The sequence below is a fragment of the Pelobates fuscus genome, chromosome 3 (genome assembly GCF_036172605.1).
Source record: "Pelobates fuscus isolate aPelFus1 chromosome 3, aPelFus1.pri, whole genome shotgun sequence".
Taxonomy (NCBI): domain Eukaryota; kingdom Metazoa; phylum Chordata; class Amphibia; order Anura; family Pelobatidae; genus Pelobates; species Pelobates fuscus.
In genome coordinates this window covers 400,667,427-400,685,718 of record NC_086319.1, presented here as the reverse complement: position 1 = coordinate 400,685,718, position 18,292 = coordinate 400,667,427, and the positions used below count along the sequence as shown (strand labels likewise).

At 37.1% G+C, this 18,292-nt stretch overlaps 1 protein-coding gene across 1 annotated transcript; it reads left to right on the top strand.

Moving 5' to 3' along the window:
- The first annotated feature begins 520 nt into the window (after positions 1 to 520).
- Positions 521 to 12,177, top strand: LOC134601521 (vomeronasal type-2 receptor 26-like). Its single transcript, XM_063446030.1, has 4 exons — positions 521 to 751; positions 953 to 1,244; positions 10,810 to 10,933; positions 11,235 to 12,177. The coding sequence occupies exons 1-4, from the start codon at positions 525 to 527 to the stop codon at positions 12,137 to 12,139; spliced, it is 1,548 nt and encodes a 515-aa protein (XP_063302100.1). The 5' UTR covers positions 521 to 524; the 3' UTR covers positions 12,140 to 12,177.
- The last annotated feature ends 6,115 nt before the right edge of the window (positions 12,178 to 18,292 follow it).

Here is an 18,292-nt window from a genome sequence, read left to right as displayed (position 1 = left end):
GACTAATGCGATATAACTGATATGTTATGGCTTATATTTATGACATATTATAGGCAAAATAATAGGTGTAACCCAGAGATGACGTCTACGAGAGACCTAGCATTAGTCAAGAATGCTTGTTCTATAGTGCAGATTGAATTACATTTTGGGTCTAGACCAGGGATAGGCAACCTTCGGCACTCCAGATGTTGTGGACTACATCCCCCATAATGCTCTTACACGCATAATGCTGGCAAAGCATCATGGGAGGTGTAGTTCAAAACATCTGCTGTTCCGAAGGTTGCCAATGCCTGGTCTAGACCATCCTGTAATTGGGACATATAATATAATATGCACCGTATGCCTAGTTTTAGATGCCCTCAAGAGGGAAAAACTACACACGATAAGTCCTGAGTTAAGTTTTGGCTGAACATTGCTTACAGTTAATTTTGCTGATTAGAATGATAACTGATGACTTTCTGATCTTTGTAGGATTTCTAGCATTTTGCACTGTGATCACAGCCTCAACTTCTTTGTATTTCAAAATGAAAACGATTGTTTATTGGTCAATGTGGCATGTTGTCCTGTCCTACCTCTTGCCAGCTTCCCTTTATGACCACCTGGGGTGCAGACTGCATGGATCTGAATTACATGGACATGTGGAGGATGGAGATATGTTAATTGGTGCAATGCTACCCTTTCATAGTGATAATTATTTGGACAGAAGCAAAATCCTATTTACAGAGCCTCGTCAAAATAAACCTTGTACATTGTAAGTTTTCTAGTCTCCAGGAATTTAATTTTTCAGGATACAGCCTTTTCCTCCCATATGTCCTTTTCAAAAATCAATTTTCTCTTGTATTTTTTCTTATTATTACCACTTACATTGTGCTTTTTATTATTGCTATTTGCTTATTATATTTGCATAGTTTTTTTTTATCTGTTTTTTAACCTTCCCTTGTATCATGTTTAGTTTTAGGTATCAACGATTTCTGCATTTTTGTGGAATGAGACTTGCTTTAGAAGAAATCAATAGGAGTCCCACTTTGCTCCCAAATCTAACATTGGGTTTTCAAGTCTATGACTCATGTGCAGGGATTCTTCAAGAACTGGATGGTACCCTGAAGATGCTAACAGGTCAAAGTCAGGGAGTCCCAAATTTCTCTTGCAAAAAATTGCCCCAAGTGTCTTCAGTCATTGGGCATTCAACCTCTACCTTCTCTATTCTCAATGCCTTTGTACTGGGATTAAATAGATTCCCACAGGTAAGTTTTTCCATGGTATATATATGTATAAAAAGAGTATGGGATACAGCTGTATCACCTATAGAAAAAAATAAAAAACAAAATAGTGTAGTATTGTTTAGTAAGACAAGATGTGACATGCTGATATTGCACACTCACAGAATGTGGAATTAATAATCGCCTGTAGGGTCCCTCCCCTGATGTGGGGTTAATATAGTGCATATAGAATGTATAAAGTGTGTATCAATTTCTTTAGAACACATGACTAATCGTTCCGATACTACATATGTACAAAATTTATTTTGATAACTAAAAGAATCCTCTTGTAGAATATGTTATATTTTCAGTTTCATTCAAATAATCAATTCCATATATTAAATGGTGCTAAATCAAGAATGTCTATGTTGAAGCATAGACATAAAAAAATGAGTAATACATAGTTACATAGTTACATAGCTGAAAAGAGACTTGCATTCATCAATTCAGCCTTCCTCACGTATGTTTTTGCTGTTGATCCAAAAGAAGGCAAAACACCTAGACTGAAGTGCTTCCAATTTTGCAACAAACTAGGAAAAAGTTCCTTCTTGACCCCAAAATAGCAGTCAGATGTCTCCTTGGATCAAGCAGCTATTACCACACTAATAAGAAATTATATGACTGTGTGTTATGTTTTTGCAAGTATTTATCCAATTGCATTTTAGGAATATAAATAAAAATAATAAAAAATACATGAAAAAATACAAATCGAAATGGAAATAAAAATAAAATATAAAAAAATATATATAAAACTTGAAGAATTAATGAAAAAAAATATATAGAAGATAAAAAACAAAACAAAAACAACCCGATATAAAAATACCTGAATGCATAAAAAAAGAGAATGAAATACAAACAAAAAGAATATCCCTATAATCCGATATCAACATTCAACCCACCCGGCTCCAGGGTTTGCATCCTGTGGATCCAATAGGTTTCTCGTTGGGATCATTTTTTATTCAATCACCTCCCCTCCAATTTAGGAGAACATGTTCAATGCCCAAGCATCTAAGATTTTGTAAAGTAAACTTTGGACAGGAATTGCAATGTACCAAGTGGAATTTAAAGACTCCTTTTGATATTATTTATGTGTTCCATAATTCTAACTTTGAGGGGCCTCTTGGTGCATCCTATATACTGTGTGCCGCAAGGGCACTGCAGCAAATACATCACAAACTCTGTGCGGCAACCAATATCTGAACCAATAGAGAATGTCTCCCATGTTATTGAACTATCAAATGCTGTGGATTTTCCCATAAACACTGCAGTACATGCTTTGCAGTCATAGCAACACCTGAAACCTTTTTTAGGGGCTAATACCTGATGGTCCTATAAATCATCTGAGGTCGTTTTGGTAATATTTCCCCTATTACAGGATCATTTAACAGAATAGACCAATGTTTTTGTATAGTTTTTTCTATTTCTCTATGGTGAGTATTAAAACGTTCTCCCACTTTCTCCCATTAAAACTATTCTCCCATCTCATCATGTAGATGTTGGCATAACTAGGGGCAAACTTGGTGCCCATAGTGGTCCCCCTAACCTGCAAGTAAAAATGTCCTTCAAAATAAAAACAATTATGTTCTAAGATAAATTAAAATAATTTAAAATAAAATCCTTTAAGCCCATTGGAATGGCATTTTCAAAATCAATAAAACTCTCTATATCTTCTAGGCCTAAACGTTGGCTAATGGCTGTGTATAAAGATGTTACGTCTAGAGTCGCCCAACTGTATCCTTCTTTCCATTATATGTTGTCCATCTCCTGTATTAGAGACTTTTAATCTTTAACATAGAGCTTGTTAATGCCACTGATAATAGCCCAGGGGAGACATTAAATTCTTGGCAGAAAGTAAAAAATTGAAATAATGGGGTTCTTTTCAAACAAGAAATCTATTTTTTTTTCAAGGAGATAACATTATCTTTTACTGCTTGATTTAGAAATTCTTTTAGCACTTGGTTAAACTTTTATGTTGGATCCTCCTTCATAATTGTATCTGTAATTTTTATCTTCTAAGTCTAAAATATTTGCTGATCCCTGTAAATAGTACTCCCTGGTTTTCCATGAGTATGAAATAATTTCCACCATATATGTTATTAATATAGAAACAAAGAATGTGACGGCAGATAAGAACTGTTTGGCCCATCTAGTCTTTCCAATTGTCTAAATACTTTCATAAGTCCCTGGCCTTATCTTGAGTCTAGGATAGCCTAATGCATATCCCACGCATTCTTAAACTCCTTTACTTTGTTAACCTCTACCACTTCAGCTGGGAGGCTATTTCATGCTTCCACTACCCTCTCTGTAAAGTAATACATCCTGAAATTATTTTTAAACCTTTTCTCCTCTAATTTAAGACTATGTCCTCTTGTTGTGGCAATTTTTCTTCTTTTAAATATAGTCTCCTCCTTTACTGTGTTGATTCCCTTTATGTATTTAAATGTTTCTATCATATCCCCCCTGTCTTGTCTTTCCTCCAAGCTATACATGTTAAGATCCTTTAACCTTTCCTGGTAAGTTTTATCCTGTAATCCATGAACCAGTTTAGTAGCCCTTGTCTGAACGCTCTCTAAGGTATCAATATCCTTCTAAAGATACGGTCTCCAGTACTGCGTACAATACTCCAAGTGAGGTCTCACCAGTGTTCTGTACAATGGCATGAGCACTTCCCTCTTTCTACTGCTAATTCCTCTCCCTATACAACCAAGCATTCTGCTAGCATTTCCTGCTGCTCTATTACATTGTCTGCCTACCTTTAAGTAATCAGAAATAATCACCCCTAAATCCCTTTCCTCAGATGTTGAGGTTAGGACTGTATCAAATATTCTATACTGTGCCCCTGAGTTTTTACACCCAAGATGAATGAACTTGCATTTATTCACATTAAATGTCAGTTGACCATTTTTCTAGTTTACCTAAAGCATTAGCCATTTGGCTTATCCCTCCTGGAACAGCAACCCTGTTACAAATCTTAGTATCATCGGAAAAAAAGACATATTCTTTTTATATTCTACAGACATCCATATATAAACACTGAATACACAATATCTTATTTCTATTTCATTGATCTCCATATATTTTAATCAAGAATGTAGCATTACATATAAACTGCGGTATCTGTAGTAACATTATATATTTTTTTGTAAGTAAAGTAAAGGAAATTGCACATAAATAAAAATCATGTTTTTTTGCACCTTAGATTAGTTACCTGGCAACCAGCTCTCTTTTGAGTGACAAAAAACAGTTCCCCTCATTCTTCAGGACTGTACCAAGTGATACCTTTCAATCTAAGGGTCTCGCACAGCTAGTGTTACACTTTGGCTGGACCTGGGTTGGTTTAGTTGCTGTTGATGATGACTATGGGCGTCAAGGAATTCAGTTAATTAAGGAAGAACTCCTCAGGGGTGGTGCTTGTGTGGCATTTACAGAATATATAACAACAAATAATTTAGAGCACATTTCCTATGTGACAAAAATCATCAAACAATCCACTGCCAAGGCTGTTGTTTCTCTCGTCAAAGATCTTGATCAAGTTATCCTATTGGAAGAGATGTTGAGGCAAAATGTAACAGGTAAAATATTTGTGGCTGGTGAAGCATGGTCCATATCAAACTTGTTAACAGTGGCCAAATATTCATCTACCCTTGCTGGGACAATAGGTTTCTCCTTCCATGGCACAACAATCCCAGGATTTGGAGAATTCTTGAACAGTATTCACCCCTACAACACCAAAGAAGGTCCATGGACAAAACTATTCTGGGAAAAAATGTTTGGATGTAAATTATTTGACCAGTCAATTAAGGGTTCAGAGAATGCTTCCAAATTGTGTACAGGAAAGGAGAGTATGGAGAGTATGCAGAATATCTTCTTTGATATATCAAACTTAAATCCTGCATACAACATTTATATGGCAGTCCATGCCATAGCTCAATCATTACATGACATGCGGACGTGCCAAAAAGGCCAAGGACCATTTCCTAATGGAAGCTGCGCTGACATTCAGCACTTCAATCCATGGCAGGTGAGGATCACTGCTGGATACTAACAATATAGCCTCAATTTAATATTTTTGGATACACTTTTTAAATGAATTAATATTTTTGCATAAACACTAAAATGATCTTTTTAGCAATAATAAGATGCAAAAAAAATATTTAATATGTCAAAAAATATCAATATATAAAAAAATCAAGATATTAAAATATTTTTCAAAATATTAAATCATTTTAAATGTTTATTCAAGAATAAAAAATTGTTTGAAAGTGTATCCAGAAATATTAAATCAACGCCTATGTAAGTAGGAGACCATACCTGCTATTTCGCAAAGGTTCAGAAACAGACCACACTTTGCTACACACATACATTCCAAGATGCAATGAGCAAATAATGTATACAGTTCATTACATAAATTATTCTAAGTATGAGCATATTTTCATAAAATTCCTGAGTGACACTTTATCTAATTCACAGCTGTCACACTACATCCAGAATGTTAAAGTGAAACTAAGTAATGGAAGAGAGTTGTTCTTTGACCAAAATGGGGATCCACCTGCCATATATGATATAATAAACTGGCACATGAATACAGATGGCACAACGAGGCAAGTAAAAGTGGGCAGCCATGATACTACTCAGGCCAATGGGAACAGTTTTCTTATCAATACAAGTGCACTGCTATGGGCATCTGGCAAAAATCAGGTACAAAAATGTATTTAATTCTTGAAAATAATAAAGCTCCAATAATCTCCTAGGGCCCTTTACTATCCACTGTCACAAAACAGAACTAGCTGTTGACATTAGAACTTCATTCACATGGAACAGAAGTAAAATAAACATAACCCTTTCAACAAGTATTCCCCCTCCTAGGTGGTCTAAATAAACTTTGTGTCTTGTCTTAATAAACATATGTACAGAACACTGGTGAGACCTCACTTGGAGTATTGTACGCAGTACTGGAGACCGTATCTCCAGAAGGATATTGAAACCTTAGAGAGTGTTCAGAGAAGGGCTACTAAACTGGTACATGGATTGCAGGATTAAACTTACAAGGAAAGTTTAAAGGAAGCTTGGAGGAAAAACGAGACAAGGGGGATATGATGGAAACATTTAAATACATAAAACTATATATAAAAGAAGAAAAACTACCACAACAAGAGGACATAGTCTTAAATTAGAGGGGCAAAGGTTTAAAAATAATATCAGGAAGTATAACTTTACTGAGAGGGTAGTGGATGCATGGAATAGCCTTCCAGCTGAAGTGGTAGAGGTTAACACAGTAAAGGAGTTTAAGCATGCGTGGGATATGCCTAAGGCTATCCTAAGGCCATCGACTAATGAAAGTATTTAAAAAATTAGGCAGACTAGATGGGCCGAATGGTTCTTATCTGCCGTCGCATTCTATGTTTCTAGATTTCTATGTTTCTATGAACATATATGTTTCCATTAGGGACTGCACACATTCTATGTGTTAATTAATCCAACCAATATACTGGTGCTCCAGGTTTAGGGCAAACTCATCTAATACATTCAAATGCATTTATCTTGATAAACAGTTCATTTTGGCCAGGATGGTAGTCCAGAGTATATTTATTGAGGATGGATATCTCATGGCTGTCATTGAGTCAAAGACATTACTGCCTTGTAAAGAGTTACAAGCTAAATATCAACTTCCAGGTTGTGGGTTGTGCGCTCTTTACTTCGAAGAGTGTCTGTTTATGTACAAGATCCCAGTCTTCTGAGTCTAGCCAGCCTTCATGCTCATTCCTCAAACTTACATCCTACTCTCTCAATTTAATCAGTGGGTCCATTCTCAACTTCACGCTCCCCTTCTGATTCTACTACTTTCCTACCTTGTCACTTTGTAACTCACCCATGCTCCTCTTCCTATTTGTATTTTTACTCACTACCTCCTCTACATTGTAAGCTTGTTTGAGTAGAGTCCTTTATCATTCTTGTCAAAATTTGCACTAATGTGTCGCATATGTTGTTAAATTCCTATCTTTATAACATTTTAAAGCATTGTGTAACACATTGACGCTAAATAAATGTCTATTATAATAATAATTAGACTTGTGCACGGTAAGAAATGTTAGGTGTGCAAAAATTTTTTACCGAAAATATCAATTTTTAGTCCACTCACAATTCTGCCAGATCCTGGTTCAGCTCAGCCAAACGTTGATTCTGAAACCAATTCCAAAAAGGCACAAAAATGGGCCAATCCATGTTTATATTTTGTAGTACACTAATAGGAACATTTGCCCACAATTTGGTTCACAGATCAAGTAGCCATTAGAAAACAGGAGGAATATTAAATAAAAAAGCTATAATTCTATATTTTATATTTAATAAATATATAATATAACAACATAGATATTTTTACTATTCCTCCTATTTTCCTCTCTGATGCTCACTTCTCCCTTGATCAAGCCATCAGTCATCTTTTTCACATCAATCATCTCTTTTTTTGCACTAATGACAGAATGTAGAATATAGACCCCCCAACCCCTGAATTTATCTGGTATTGGGTGGAATTCAGGAATTTTGTCAATCACCCGACTGGCCCAAATTCAGATGAATTGTAGATCAGGCTGAAATAGATCTCCAAATCTAGTAAAAATAGTAATGATAACTAGTGCAATTATTTGGTGATGGCTTAATCCCACTACAACTTTTAACTTTGCTGTGGCCCGGGCACCGAGTACAAAGATGGGGAGACAAGAAACTGCACAAAAAATTAACCTGAATTGCTAGTGCCAAACATTTTAATAGCCCAGACCACAGTGCTCAAGATTTGAAAGTGTCCATACTAAAGGCAACTTCAAATCACATAATGATGTGGGAATTCAAATGGATAGATATATTTGATGCATTGAATTCTGAGTTCAATGTAAACCATGAGATAATGGGTGCTTGTTTGATATAAACTGTATTTATTTCAGTATATAGAGTGAATGTGAAATTAAACATTGTAGATAAAATATTTACAATCGTTTATATTAAATCGTACAGCAGCTATCACACTGAATGTGTAACCCTCCAAAAACACAAAACACAAAAAACAAAAACACAAATCCAAATGAAAACAGTGGCGCGTGTATGTATTTATTTTAAGCTAACATATTCAGCCCTCTGTAAAAGACACTGGGCCCAAAAGGGGGTCATGTATGTCCCTGCAGAGCCGAGGGACATTCATCTATGTGAAATCATTTCAGACCCTTTGATTTTCCTCCATTTGACAATTTAGATTAATTCATTCCAAATAAACAAGCATAGTAGTGGCAATTGCAATAAGGTGAATAAAGACACATAATGGCTACTACAGAGGTTTTACAGAAGTAAATACATAAATTAAATACAGTAATTCATTTTAAAAACTGTGTGCATTAATGAATGAATTATTTTGCTACATTTAGAATAGAAAAGGAGGAGAGAAAGAAAAATGATAACGATTGGGGAAAGAACCAGCATCGGGTGGCGAAGCAGTAGAGGGGAAAGGGATTCATGGACACTAGAGTTTTTTTTTTATACTACCTTATCTCCCTTGTTATCCCTGTCCAAGTTATGTGTGCGTTCTTCGGTTATACAATGCTAACCATGTCTCTAGTTGTGTGCGCTAGTGCTTTTTTATGACCAAATTGTTGTAAAAACATGGGTTCATGTAACAAATTCAGGTTAATTTAGATATAAAATGGTTCAGATTAAGGATTGTGGTATATTTTTTACTGCTTCGCTATGAGTAGATTAGCAGATAAAACAGTATGCTACGGTATAGCAAGTTTTCTGGGGTCAAGTCTGTCGGTAAGATAAATAATATGCAAACTTACGGAGTTGGTCTAAATGGGAGTTATAATGAGTCTGATATGAGTTTAAAAAATTTACTGAAAACCAAGAAGAAATGACAGATAAATCCCCATGGTTGAGAGAAATGGGAACATGGGAAGGCACAAATAAGATAGGGGCACTAAAGCAACAATAAAAATAAAATAAAACAGAATAGATGAAATAAAATGTACCCAATACAACAAAGCTCCCACCCAAAGCTAGAAAATGCAAGTAAAAACACAGGAGAAAAGTCTCATGTGATGACCAGGAGTGGGTACTACCCACTCCTGGTCGTCACATAAGATTTTTCTCCTGTCTGATATGAGTTTCGCCATCAAGCCAAAACGGGCGGATCAAGTCACACGTCCACCATATATGTAGCATAGTTCCCTTGGCTTCATTTCAATGCCAGCATCAGTCATAGCTCTCGTACATGTTTTCTTTATTCTATCTGGTACTAAGTACTAGCGATAAAGAAGTTTCCTTTGTTGTTCTAGATGCACACTTTGTGAATTATAAATGCTCTTTCCCAGTTCTCATTACTAATTTGATAACCCTGTTCTCTGTGCCAAACCTCTCTGTTTTTTTCAATTCCCTGTTCTTCCTTTTGTATTAGAAGGTCATAACATAATGATATTGATTTTTTTGGGTCATTTGTTCTGTGTGCATATGCTTTCAAACTGTGATCAATATTGTTTAATCTGTAGTTTTTTGGGATTGAGTCTGTTGTTAGACAGAAATTATTTTATTTGAAAGTATGAGAAAAGTCTAGTCTGCACGGCAGATGCTCCTGTAGTTCTCAAGGTTTTTAGTATGCCCTGTTGATAAAGCTTAGTGAATACGCCTGACTCTACACTGGGGTTAAAGGTTGGGATAAAGAGTGCGATTGAGCCCAAACGGGTTGGGGAAAATGAGGTTAGTCTACCTTGCACACTGTCCCAGTTATGTAAGAATATCCTAGTGGTTTGTATTCTTACACTACGGCTTAAAATAACCTAGTTTTTGGTACACCACCACAGCTTAGACACCACAGTCTAAGCTGTGGTGTCATCCAGAAAAGGGCTTGTGGATCTGCTGAGGGTGACCAGTATGCTTCTATCTGTGGCCATTGAGTGTATGTGGTCCTATGATGAATGTTCAACATGGTGGACAGTAGTGCCCCTTTGTAATAGGTGTAAAGATCTGGGAAATCCAGGCCACCCTGTATCACTGGTTTCTGTAGCTATCCTGACCTTTTTATGTTGCCAAGTAAAACATATGAGTAGTATATTTTTAAGGTATTCTTTAGGTGAGGGTATCTGTTGTGTCCTAAATAGATAAAGGAGCTTTGGCAGCAGTGACATCTTAAGTGCTGCTATACAGCCCACCCAAGAAAATAATTTTCCTGCCAAGATTTAAGGGTCTCATCAAACACTTTAAAGAGGTTAATGTAATGAGTTCTGTATAGGTCCGTATGATTTTTATTCTTATTTCGGTATGCTAAAAATCAATAGCTTACAACAATGAAACAAAAGTGCCTTTGCGGCATCAAAGTCACCTAACTCCACTAGAGGTGGAGTTAAAATTGCAATAATTACCTTTGCATGGTTAAGGGACCTGGGACAATGCACCCAGACCACTTCAATGAGAGGATGTGGTCTGGGTGCCAATAGTGTTACATTAAGAATTTTGAAATGTATCTTAAGTATAGTATTAAATAAACAAATATTTGTTGTGAATTTTACTGCAGGTTCCTATCTCTCTATGTACCCAGAGTTGTGTTGCTGGTTTTAGAAAGGTGTTACGAAAGGATTTGCCTGCTTGTTGTTTTGAGTGTGTTCTGTGTCCCCTGGGTGAAATTTCCAACATTACAGGTAAGCATATATATTAAAGAATGATTAATAAAATAATTTAGTGTACTGACTTTAATCATTCTGAAAATGGGTGGTGATTTACAGCTATGTGCCTAAAAATAAATAATACATAAATAGTGTATAAAGGTGCCAAAGTGAAAATTTAAGTTAAATTTAAAGTTAAAGTTAAAAAAGTTAGAAATAGCACTAAGTTAAAAATAGTACACATTTGATGGAAAATCTGCATACTCATAAACAAAGCATTACCTGTATTAGTCAAAACAATAAAAGCATGTTTTTGTCTCTTAATGTTTTCTTTCAGACTCACTTAACTGCTTCAGTTGTCCATGGGATGAGTGGCCCAACTCCCAGAAAGACAGATGCTTTCCAAAGAACAAAGAGTTCCTCTCCTTTGAAGAGCCTTTGGGTGTCACGTTAGCTTCTACAAGTAGTTTCTCTTCCTTGCTGCCAATTTCCATCTTTGGACTTTTCATGTGTTATAAGAACACCCCAATTGTCAGAGCAAACAACTTCTCTCTAAGCTGTCTTCTCCTAATGTCGATGTCCCTCTGCTTCCTCAGCTCCTTAGCTTTTATAGGTTACCCTCAGCCTGAGAAATGTCTATTACGACAAGTTGCATTTGGCACAGTCTTCACACTTTGTGTATCTTGTATTTTAGCCAAAACAATCATGGTGGTTTTTGCATTCATGGCCACAAAACCTGGTAGCGGTTTAAGGAAATGGGCCAGACCTCGGGTTTCCTATATGATTATTGCCTTCTCTTGTATCTTACAATTGACTCTGTGCATGTCTTGGATCTCATTTGCTCCTCCTTTCCCAACAGACAACATCCACACCAAACCAGGAATTATCATTGTTGAATGTAATGAGGGTTCACCCACAGCCTTCTGGTGCATGTTGGGATACCTTTCCCTCTTGGCCACCATCAGTTTCATTGTTGCCTTCTTGGCAAGGAGACTTCCTGACAGCTTCAATGAAGCCAAGTTCATCACCTTCAGCATGCTGGCCTTTCTTAGTGTCTGGGTGTCCTATATACCGGCCTCTCTTAGTTCCACTGGGAAGTACTCGGTGGCCATGGAGGTCTTTGCCATCCTATCTTCAAGCTGGGCCCTAATGACTTGCATGTTTGCTCCAAAATGTTTTATTATATTATTGAGACCTGAGATGAATACAAAGGAACATCTCATGGGGAAGGTTAAAACATGAAACAAAAATACTAAAACATTTCATTTGGTAACATTTTGTACTTCTGTGTTAATTAGAACTAAGCTAACTCAGTTATTAGTGTATGTCTCCATTTTGAATAAAATATTTTCTGTGTTTGACTTTCTCTCGAAGACAACTAAAGGAACTGGAAATGATTATTGCACAGATTGTGATAGTGTTAATGCATTTAATTAGTTCAATTGAAGAGAATGTACATTTCTCGACTTTTTTCACTAAAAAACAGATTTTGTTCTGATGGTGAAAATCCGGTGAAAATTAAATATCTCTTATTTACTAAAGCAAAATGAGCAGGGGCTATTGTATTATTCGAAGGGGAGAACCTAATGTTTGGCAGTGAATGTGGGCACTAATAATCATATTAAAGGGGGGGGGGGACCTAATGTGATCCCCCCACCTCCCTGTTGTAGCTCGTGGTTTTGGATGAATCAGTTTGGGCAATCCAAAGGGTTTCACAATAACTACTGTGTTAAACTTTCAGGCACCAAGATGGATGACGACTCTGTGCTTCAAAGAGCATCACGATGGCCACCAGTCATATGTTTTTATGTAATCTAGTTGCACTAACAATAGACATCACCTATTTACATTAACAATAGAGATACTGGAAGCCCACATATATTTGCCCTTTAATTTTGTTCAGCTAATTTCCATTATTAGCTGCATACAGTATTTTGGCAGAGATATTTCCTTACATGCAACGACCAAGTGACAACCACTCAGAGTGCAGCAAAAATGTAATAAAAACATGTTGGAGAAAATGTAACAAATATTACTGGCATGCTAGCATGTTCTGACTAAACAATTGCTATACTAATAAGACAATTATCATTTGCAGTGCTAATTGTATATTTCCCATTATTGCAGTTAAAACATATCAAAAGCTACCCAAGCAATTTAATCTAAACATAAGTATGAAAAATACACGTAAGACAGTTTTATACTTAATGTCTCAGGATTTTAGATGAAGTGAAGATAAAGGTTTCTGCTGCTCTGAATAGATAAAATACACTGCAAAAAGAGAGAGAAACTGTCCTTATAGGGAAACCTAATAGAGGGATGTTAGTATCAAAAGAAATATATATATAGAGCAGGTATAGTATCCTGTAGCAAAAGGTATAGCAATATCATACTTTAATAGGGTAAATAGACGCCAGTTCTGAGTAGCAGTAGGTGCTGGTTACCTCTTGGCTGGCAGCCAGACTTACTTGCATAAGACAAAACGGGACGTGTGGGTAAGGGGGTGGTACTATGTTGATATATACTAAAATCACATAGTACCAAACACATATAGAGATAACAATAGAAAGTAGACAAATAGATAATAAAACCACCCTATCCTTGCTCATAGGCTGGTCCAAAATGTTGGTCAGTGGCAATAGGAAGGGAAGGGCGAGTAAGGGAGAGGAGGAAGTAGGGGGAGAGGGGAAGATGGGTGAACGAAGCTAGGCTAAGCAGAGAATGCAGTGCCTAGGAGAGCAAACTTATCTATGATCATTCCAGTGTGCTGATAGTGTACTGTGGTAATTGACCACTAGGGGTCGCTCCAAAGTAGGTATCGAATCTGGCAAGCCTGCCTGATTGACACAAATATATTCAATGTGGATGTATATACAGGTAACGGCTCAAACCAGTATCTGGCAGACACAAGTAGGGTGTAACGAGTCTGTCACTATGGTATTAAGCCTTATACTGACTTGACATCCAGTACTATGGTAAATGACCACTAAGGGTCGCTCCAAAGTTAGTGTCAAATCTGGTAAGCTTGCCTGGTCAATAGTATCCAATGTGGATGTATATACAAGTGACGGCTTAAACCAGTATCTGACAGACACAAGTAGAATGTAACGAGTCTGTCACTGTGGTATTAAGCCTCATAAATAGATAAAATACACAACTCCAGGACTAGAGCACATACTTGCAGCCTTAGAAAATTAGTAACGCTGCCTGTCCCCCTGTACTGCTACATTGCTGCTATCCTCAATGAACTCTAAAAACCAACTGCCTAACATCCACAAAACAGTTTCCAATAAAAACCATAGTAACATGTCCCTCCTTCCAGCCTATTCCCTGCCCATCAACCTGCCACCTGCCACTGAACTGGTTAAATTACCCAGTTCAATTAACATTTTCAGTGCCTAAAACTGGCATTAATGCAGGGAATATCTGTTAAATGGTGAACTAATGACTAGTTATGGGCATAAAAGCACAAATATTGTGTTAGTCACATTTAATATCCATAACAATGGTGGGTGGTGTCCTAGTTATATTATTCAATGGCGAGGGTCTTGTGTTACAACCCAGCACCCTGTCATGCCTTCAGCTCTGCCCTGGTTCCATTGTGCACAAGCCTATGATAATTGTTATACCTAACTTCTTCACCGTTTCATGGTCTCAGTTACCAGAGAGTGCAGTCTTGTACTTATAATACGTTTTTCTGGTTTGAATTGGCTCTTTGTATATTGACAACACTGATTTCTGGAATCCTTGACCTTGGCTGTGTTCTTTTGATTATCTAGTTTTCCTTTTTTTTTTTGCCTTTTAGTATTTTTTCTCTGTAGACTGTATTCTATATGCCTATATGTTAAGCCCGGCCACTCTGAGGTCTGGTAAAATGCACTATCTTAGTATAGGATACTATTCGCCTCATTGTTTGAGTGTTGCAATAGTGAACCTTGACATTATGAGAGGACTCTGCAACCCTGGAGCAGCAATAAGTTCATAGTTACATAGTTACATAGCTGAAAAGAGACTTGCGTCCATCAAGTTCAGCCTTTCTCACATATGTTTTTTGCTGTTGATCCAAAAGAAGGCAAAAAACCTAGTCTGAAGCGCTTCCAATTTTGCAACAAACTAGGAAAAAATTCATTCTTGACCCCAAAATAGCAGTCAGATGTCTCCTTGGATCAAGCAGCTATTACCCCACTAATTAGAAATTATATCCATGTATGTTATGTTTTTGCAAGTATTTATCCAATTGCAGTTAAAACATCTGTAATGACTCTGACAAAACCACCTCTTCAGGCAGAGAATTCCATATCCTCATTGCTCTTACTGTAAAAAAAACCTTTCCTTTGCTTAGATGAAATCTCCTTTCTTCCAGCCTAAATGTGTGACCTTGTGTCCTATGTATAGCCCTGTTTATGAATAGAATTCCAGATAAAGGTTTGTACTGGCCCCAAATATATGTATAATGTTATCATATCACCTCTCAGGCGTAGTTTTTCCAAACTAAACAGATTTAATTTTTTTAACCTTTCTTCATAACTAAAATGCTCCATTCCTTTTATCAATATTTTAGCTCGTCTCTGCACTTTTTCTAGTGCCATGATATCTTTCTTTAGAACAGGTGCCCAAAATTGCACAGCATATTCAAGGTGTGGTCTTACCAGTGATTTATAAAGAGGCAAAATTATATTTTCATCCCGAGAATTTATGCCCCTATTTATACACGACAAAACCTTACTGGCCTTAGCAACTGCAGATTGACATTGCATATTGCTGCCTAATTTGTTTTCTATAACAATTCCCAAATCCTTCTCATGTGTGGTTATCCCTAGTTCACTACCATTTAAGGTGTAAATTGCTTGTGCATTCTTAACCCCGAAGTGCATAACTTGGCATTTTTCTATGTTAAATTTTATCTGCCATTTTAGTGCCCAGTCCCCCAATGTTTCCAAATCCATTTTGAAATGGCCATGAGTATCTTGGACCTACTGATGGGTCCAACATACGCTTTCTTATGAATTTATTAGAGGGAAAAGCCTTGGCTTGGAAAAAACCCTCTTGTCTTTAACTATGCCCTATTCATTGACTCATTCTTGAAAATATTGAGTTCCTTTAGCTGGCAAAGACACGCATGCAAAGCTCTGATGAGAATAAAGCAGGGTTCCAGGTCTGTTACAGATTATGAGATATAATTCTGCACCTTAGCCTCTAAAGTATTCTGGAACTATAGTGCATTAGCAACAGATTTCTTTGAGGGCTAGAGAGAATCCTCACAGGATGAGGTCGCCACTATGGACTTTCCTAGAGGTCTTCCCTTGATGAACTAATCCAATACATGTCCATTATAGACATTAGAGACAGATAAAAACATCTCAATATGGCCAAGCATGGGATAGCCCTGGTTTGTCTTGCACCTCAAATTTTTAGGTTCCAGTCTTGCCTGCCCCAACACCTGAACCCATGCAACTGGGTACTACTAAGTTGTCGGAAGCAGAAACGTCATATATGAGAAGTGAGGGATTATACTTGAATTACAGATGGAAAGGACATTTTAAGAAATGACTGTCCTAATCATCTGGAAAACTCCCACACCTAAGTTCATTCAGGAGACTGGCCTTGAGTGTAATGCTATTGTGTCCTAAACACGCTCTTTTTTTTTCTTTTTTTCAATGTCTTAATTTTTATTGAAATTTTAGCAAACAAAGAAAACATGGGATACAGAAGGGAAAAAGGGGTGGGGGGGATTACAGAGATGCCAAAATGCTTCCAATATCACAGATTATTACAGATTATTACAAAGTTGTTCACAGTTCTATTAATGTCACAAAAAATCTATATACCCATCAATTATAGGAATCCTGCCTAAAGTACTGTAAAAGGGTGACTACGCACAGTTGCATACACAGAAAGCTTAATCACCTGAGGACACATGTAATTTGGCCATAATACATAAGAAAGTCAGTGTTAAGCAATTTTCAAAGAACAAACATTTAACAAGCACTAGTTCATGTAGGATGGTCTACAGTTTTTTTTTTTATTATTATTATTATGGATCATTGCCACATTTGCATGTATGACGTAAAGCATCTGTACAGTATCTGTACACAAATTGCTATGCAGGTTCCTACCACTAAGCAAACCCTTGTGAAAGTTGTGTAGGTTAGGAGTAAACATTTTTGCGGATAACTGCGTTGTCTGCATAAAAATGATGATCAGGTTGTCATTCTAGTTACGTTCACATTATTCTCCCAAACTTTCCATAAATCAAGGAATTTTGACATATCCCCTTTCTTTGCCCATTCTCTTTCATGTATGTAGGTATTATGTACCCTTTTGATTACCTCCTGTATGGAGGGACAAACGGTGCTTTTCCAGTGAGCGGCAATGCTAGTCTTTGCCGCTAAGAAGATGTTTAACACCGCTGCTCGTGATGGAAGTGTACTTATATCTGGGATTAAATGGAGAATGTAGTACGCCGGTGAGAGCGGTAATGTTTGGCCACTTACTACTGCAATGAGGCGTTGAACTTGAAGCCAATAATTTTGAAGAATTGTGCAGCACCAAAACACGTGTTGCAATGTGCCTTTCTGAGTGTTACATCTCCAACAGAGCATAGACACATCCGGGTATACTTTGCCGAGTCTGTCTGGGGTCATGTACCATCTCATTGTTACTTTAAAATACGCTTCCCAATGAGTAACGCATTTAGAAGCTTGTTTGGTAAACCTTACAGCTTTATCCCATTTAGAACTGTGGAAGTTGGTACCCAATTCTTCTTCCCAACGAAGCCTGTAAGACAATTTGTCAGTATTCCCATGTAGTGATAGTAGTAGATAACAGAGTGATAGGAATTTTGAGGAGGTTGGAGTCGTTTTATGAGTGTAGCATATACGACCCACAGTGCTTAATGAGGAGGGGTCAATATGTACTATTGATCTGGATTGCAAAAGATGTTTCACCCTTAAGTATAAGAACAATATAAACCCACTACTGACTCACAGAGCTTGCTCACTGGAGTAGCTTGAAAGTAGGCTATTTAAAGTAGTCTCTTTTAAGTAGGAGTTAAAACAACAGGAGTTGAAATCAAGAGGGTAAATATTGTTTTTGCTCACTTGTGTTATTTGGTAACTGGAGATGAGAGCTAGCAAGATTACGAATTTTATTCAGTGTACATCCTGCTGCATGTATGCATGCCTGGATAAATCTGTCCAGGGTCCATTCCTCTGTGGTGGGTGTGAGCGAGTGGCTTTTCTGGAAGCTCAAATTGGAGATCTGGAGAGGCAAATTGCAACACTGAGGGAGATTGATAATCTTGAGAGGAGTCTGCTGCTCACTGAGCTGAGTTTAGTGGGTGCAGGTAGTGGATTGGGAGGAGATGAGACAGATGGAGAACAGGCACATAGCTGG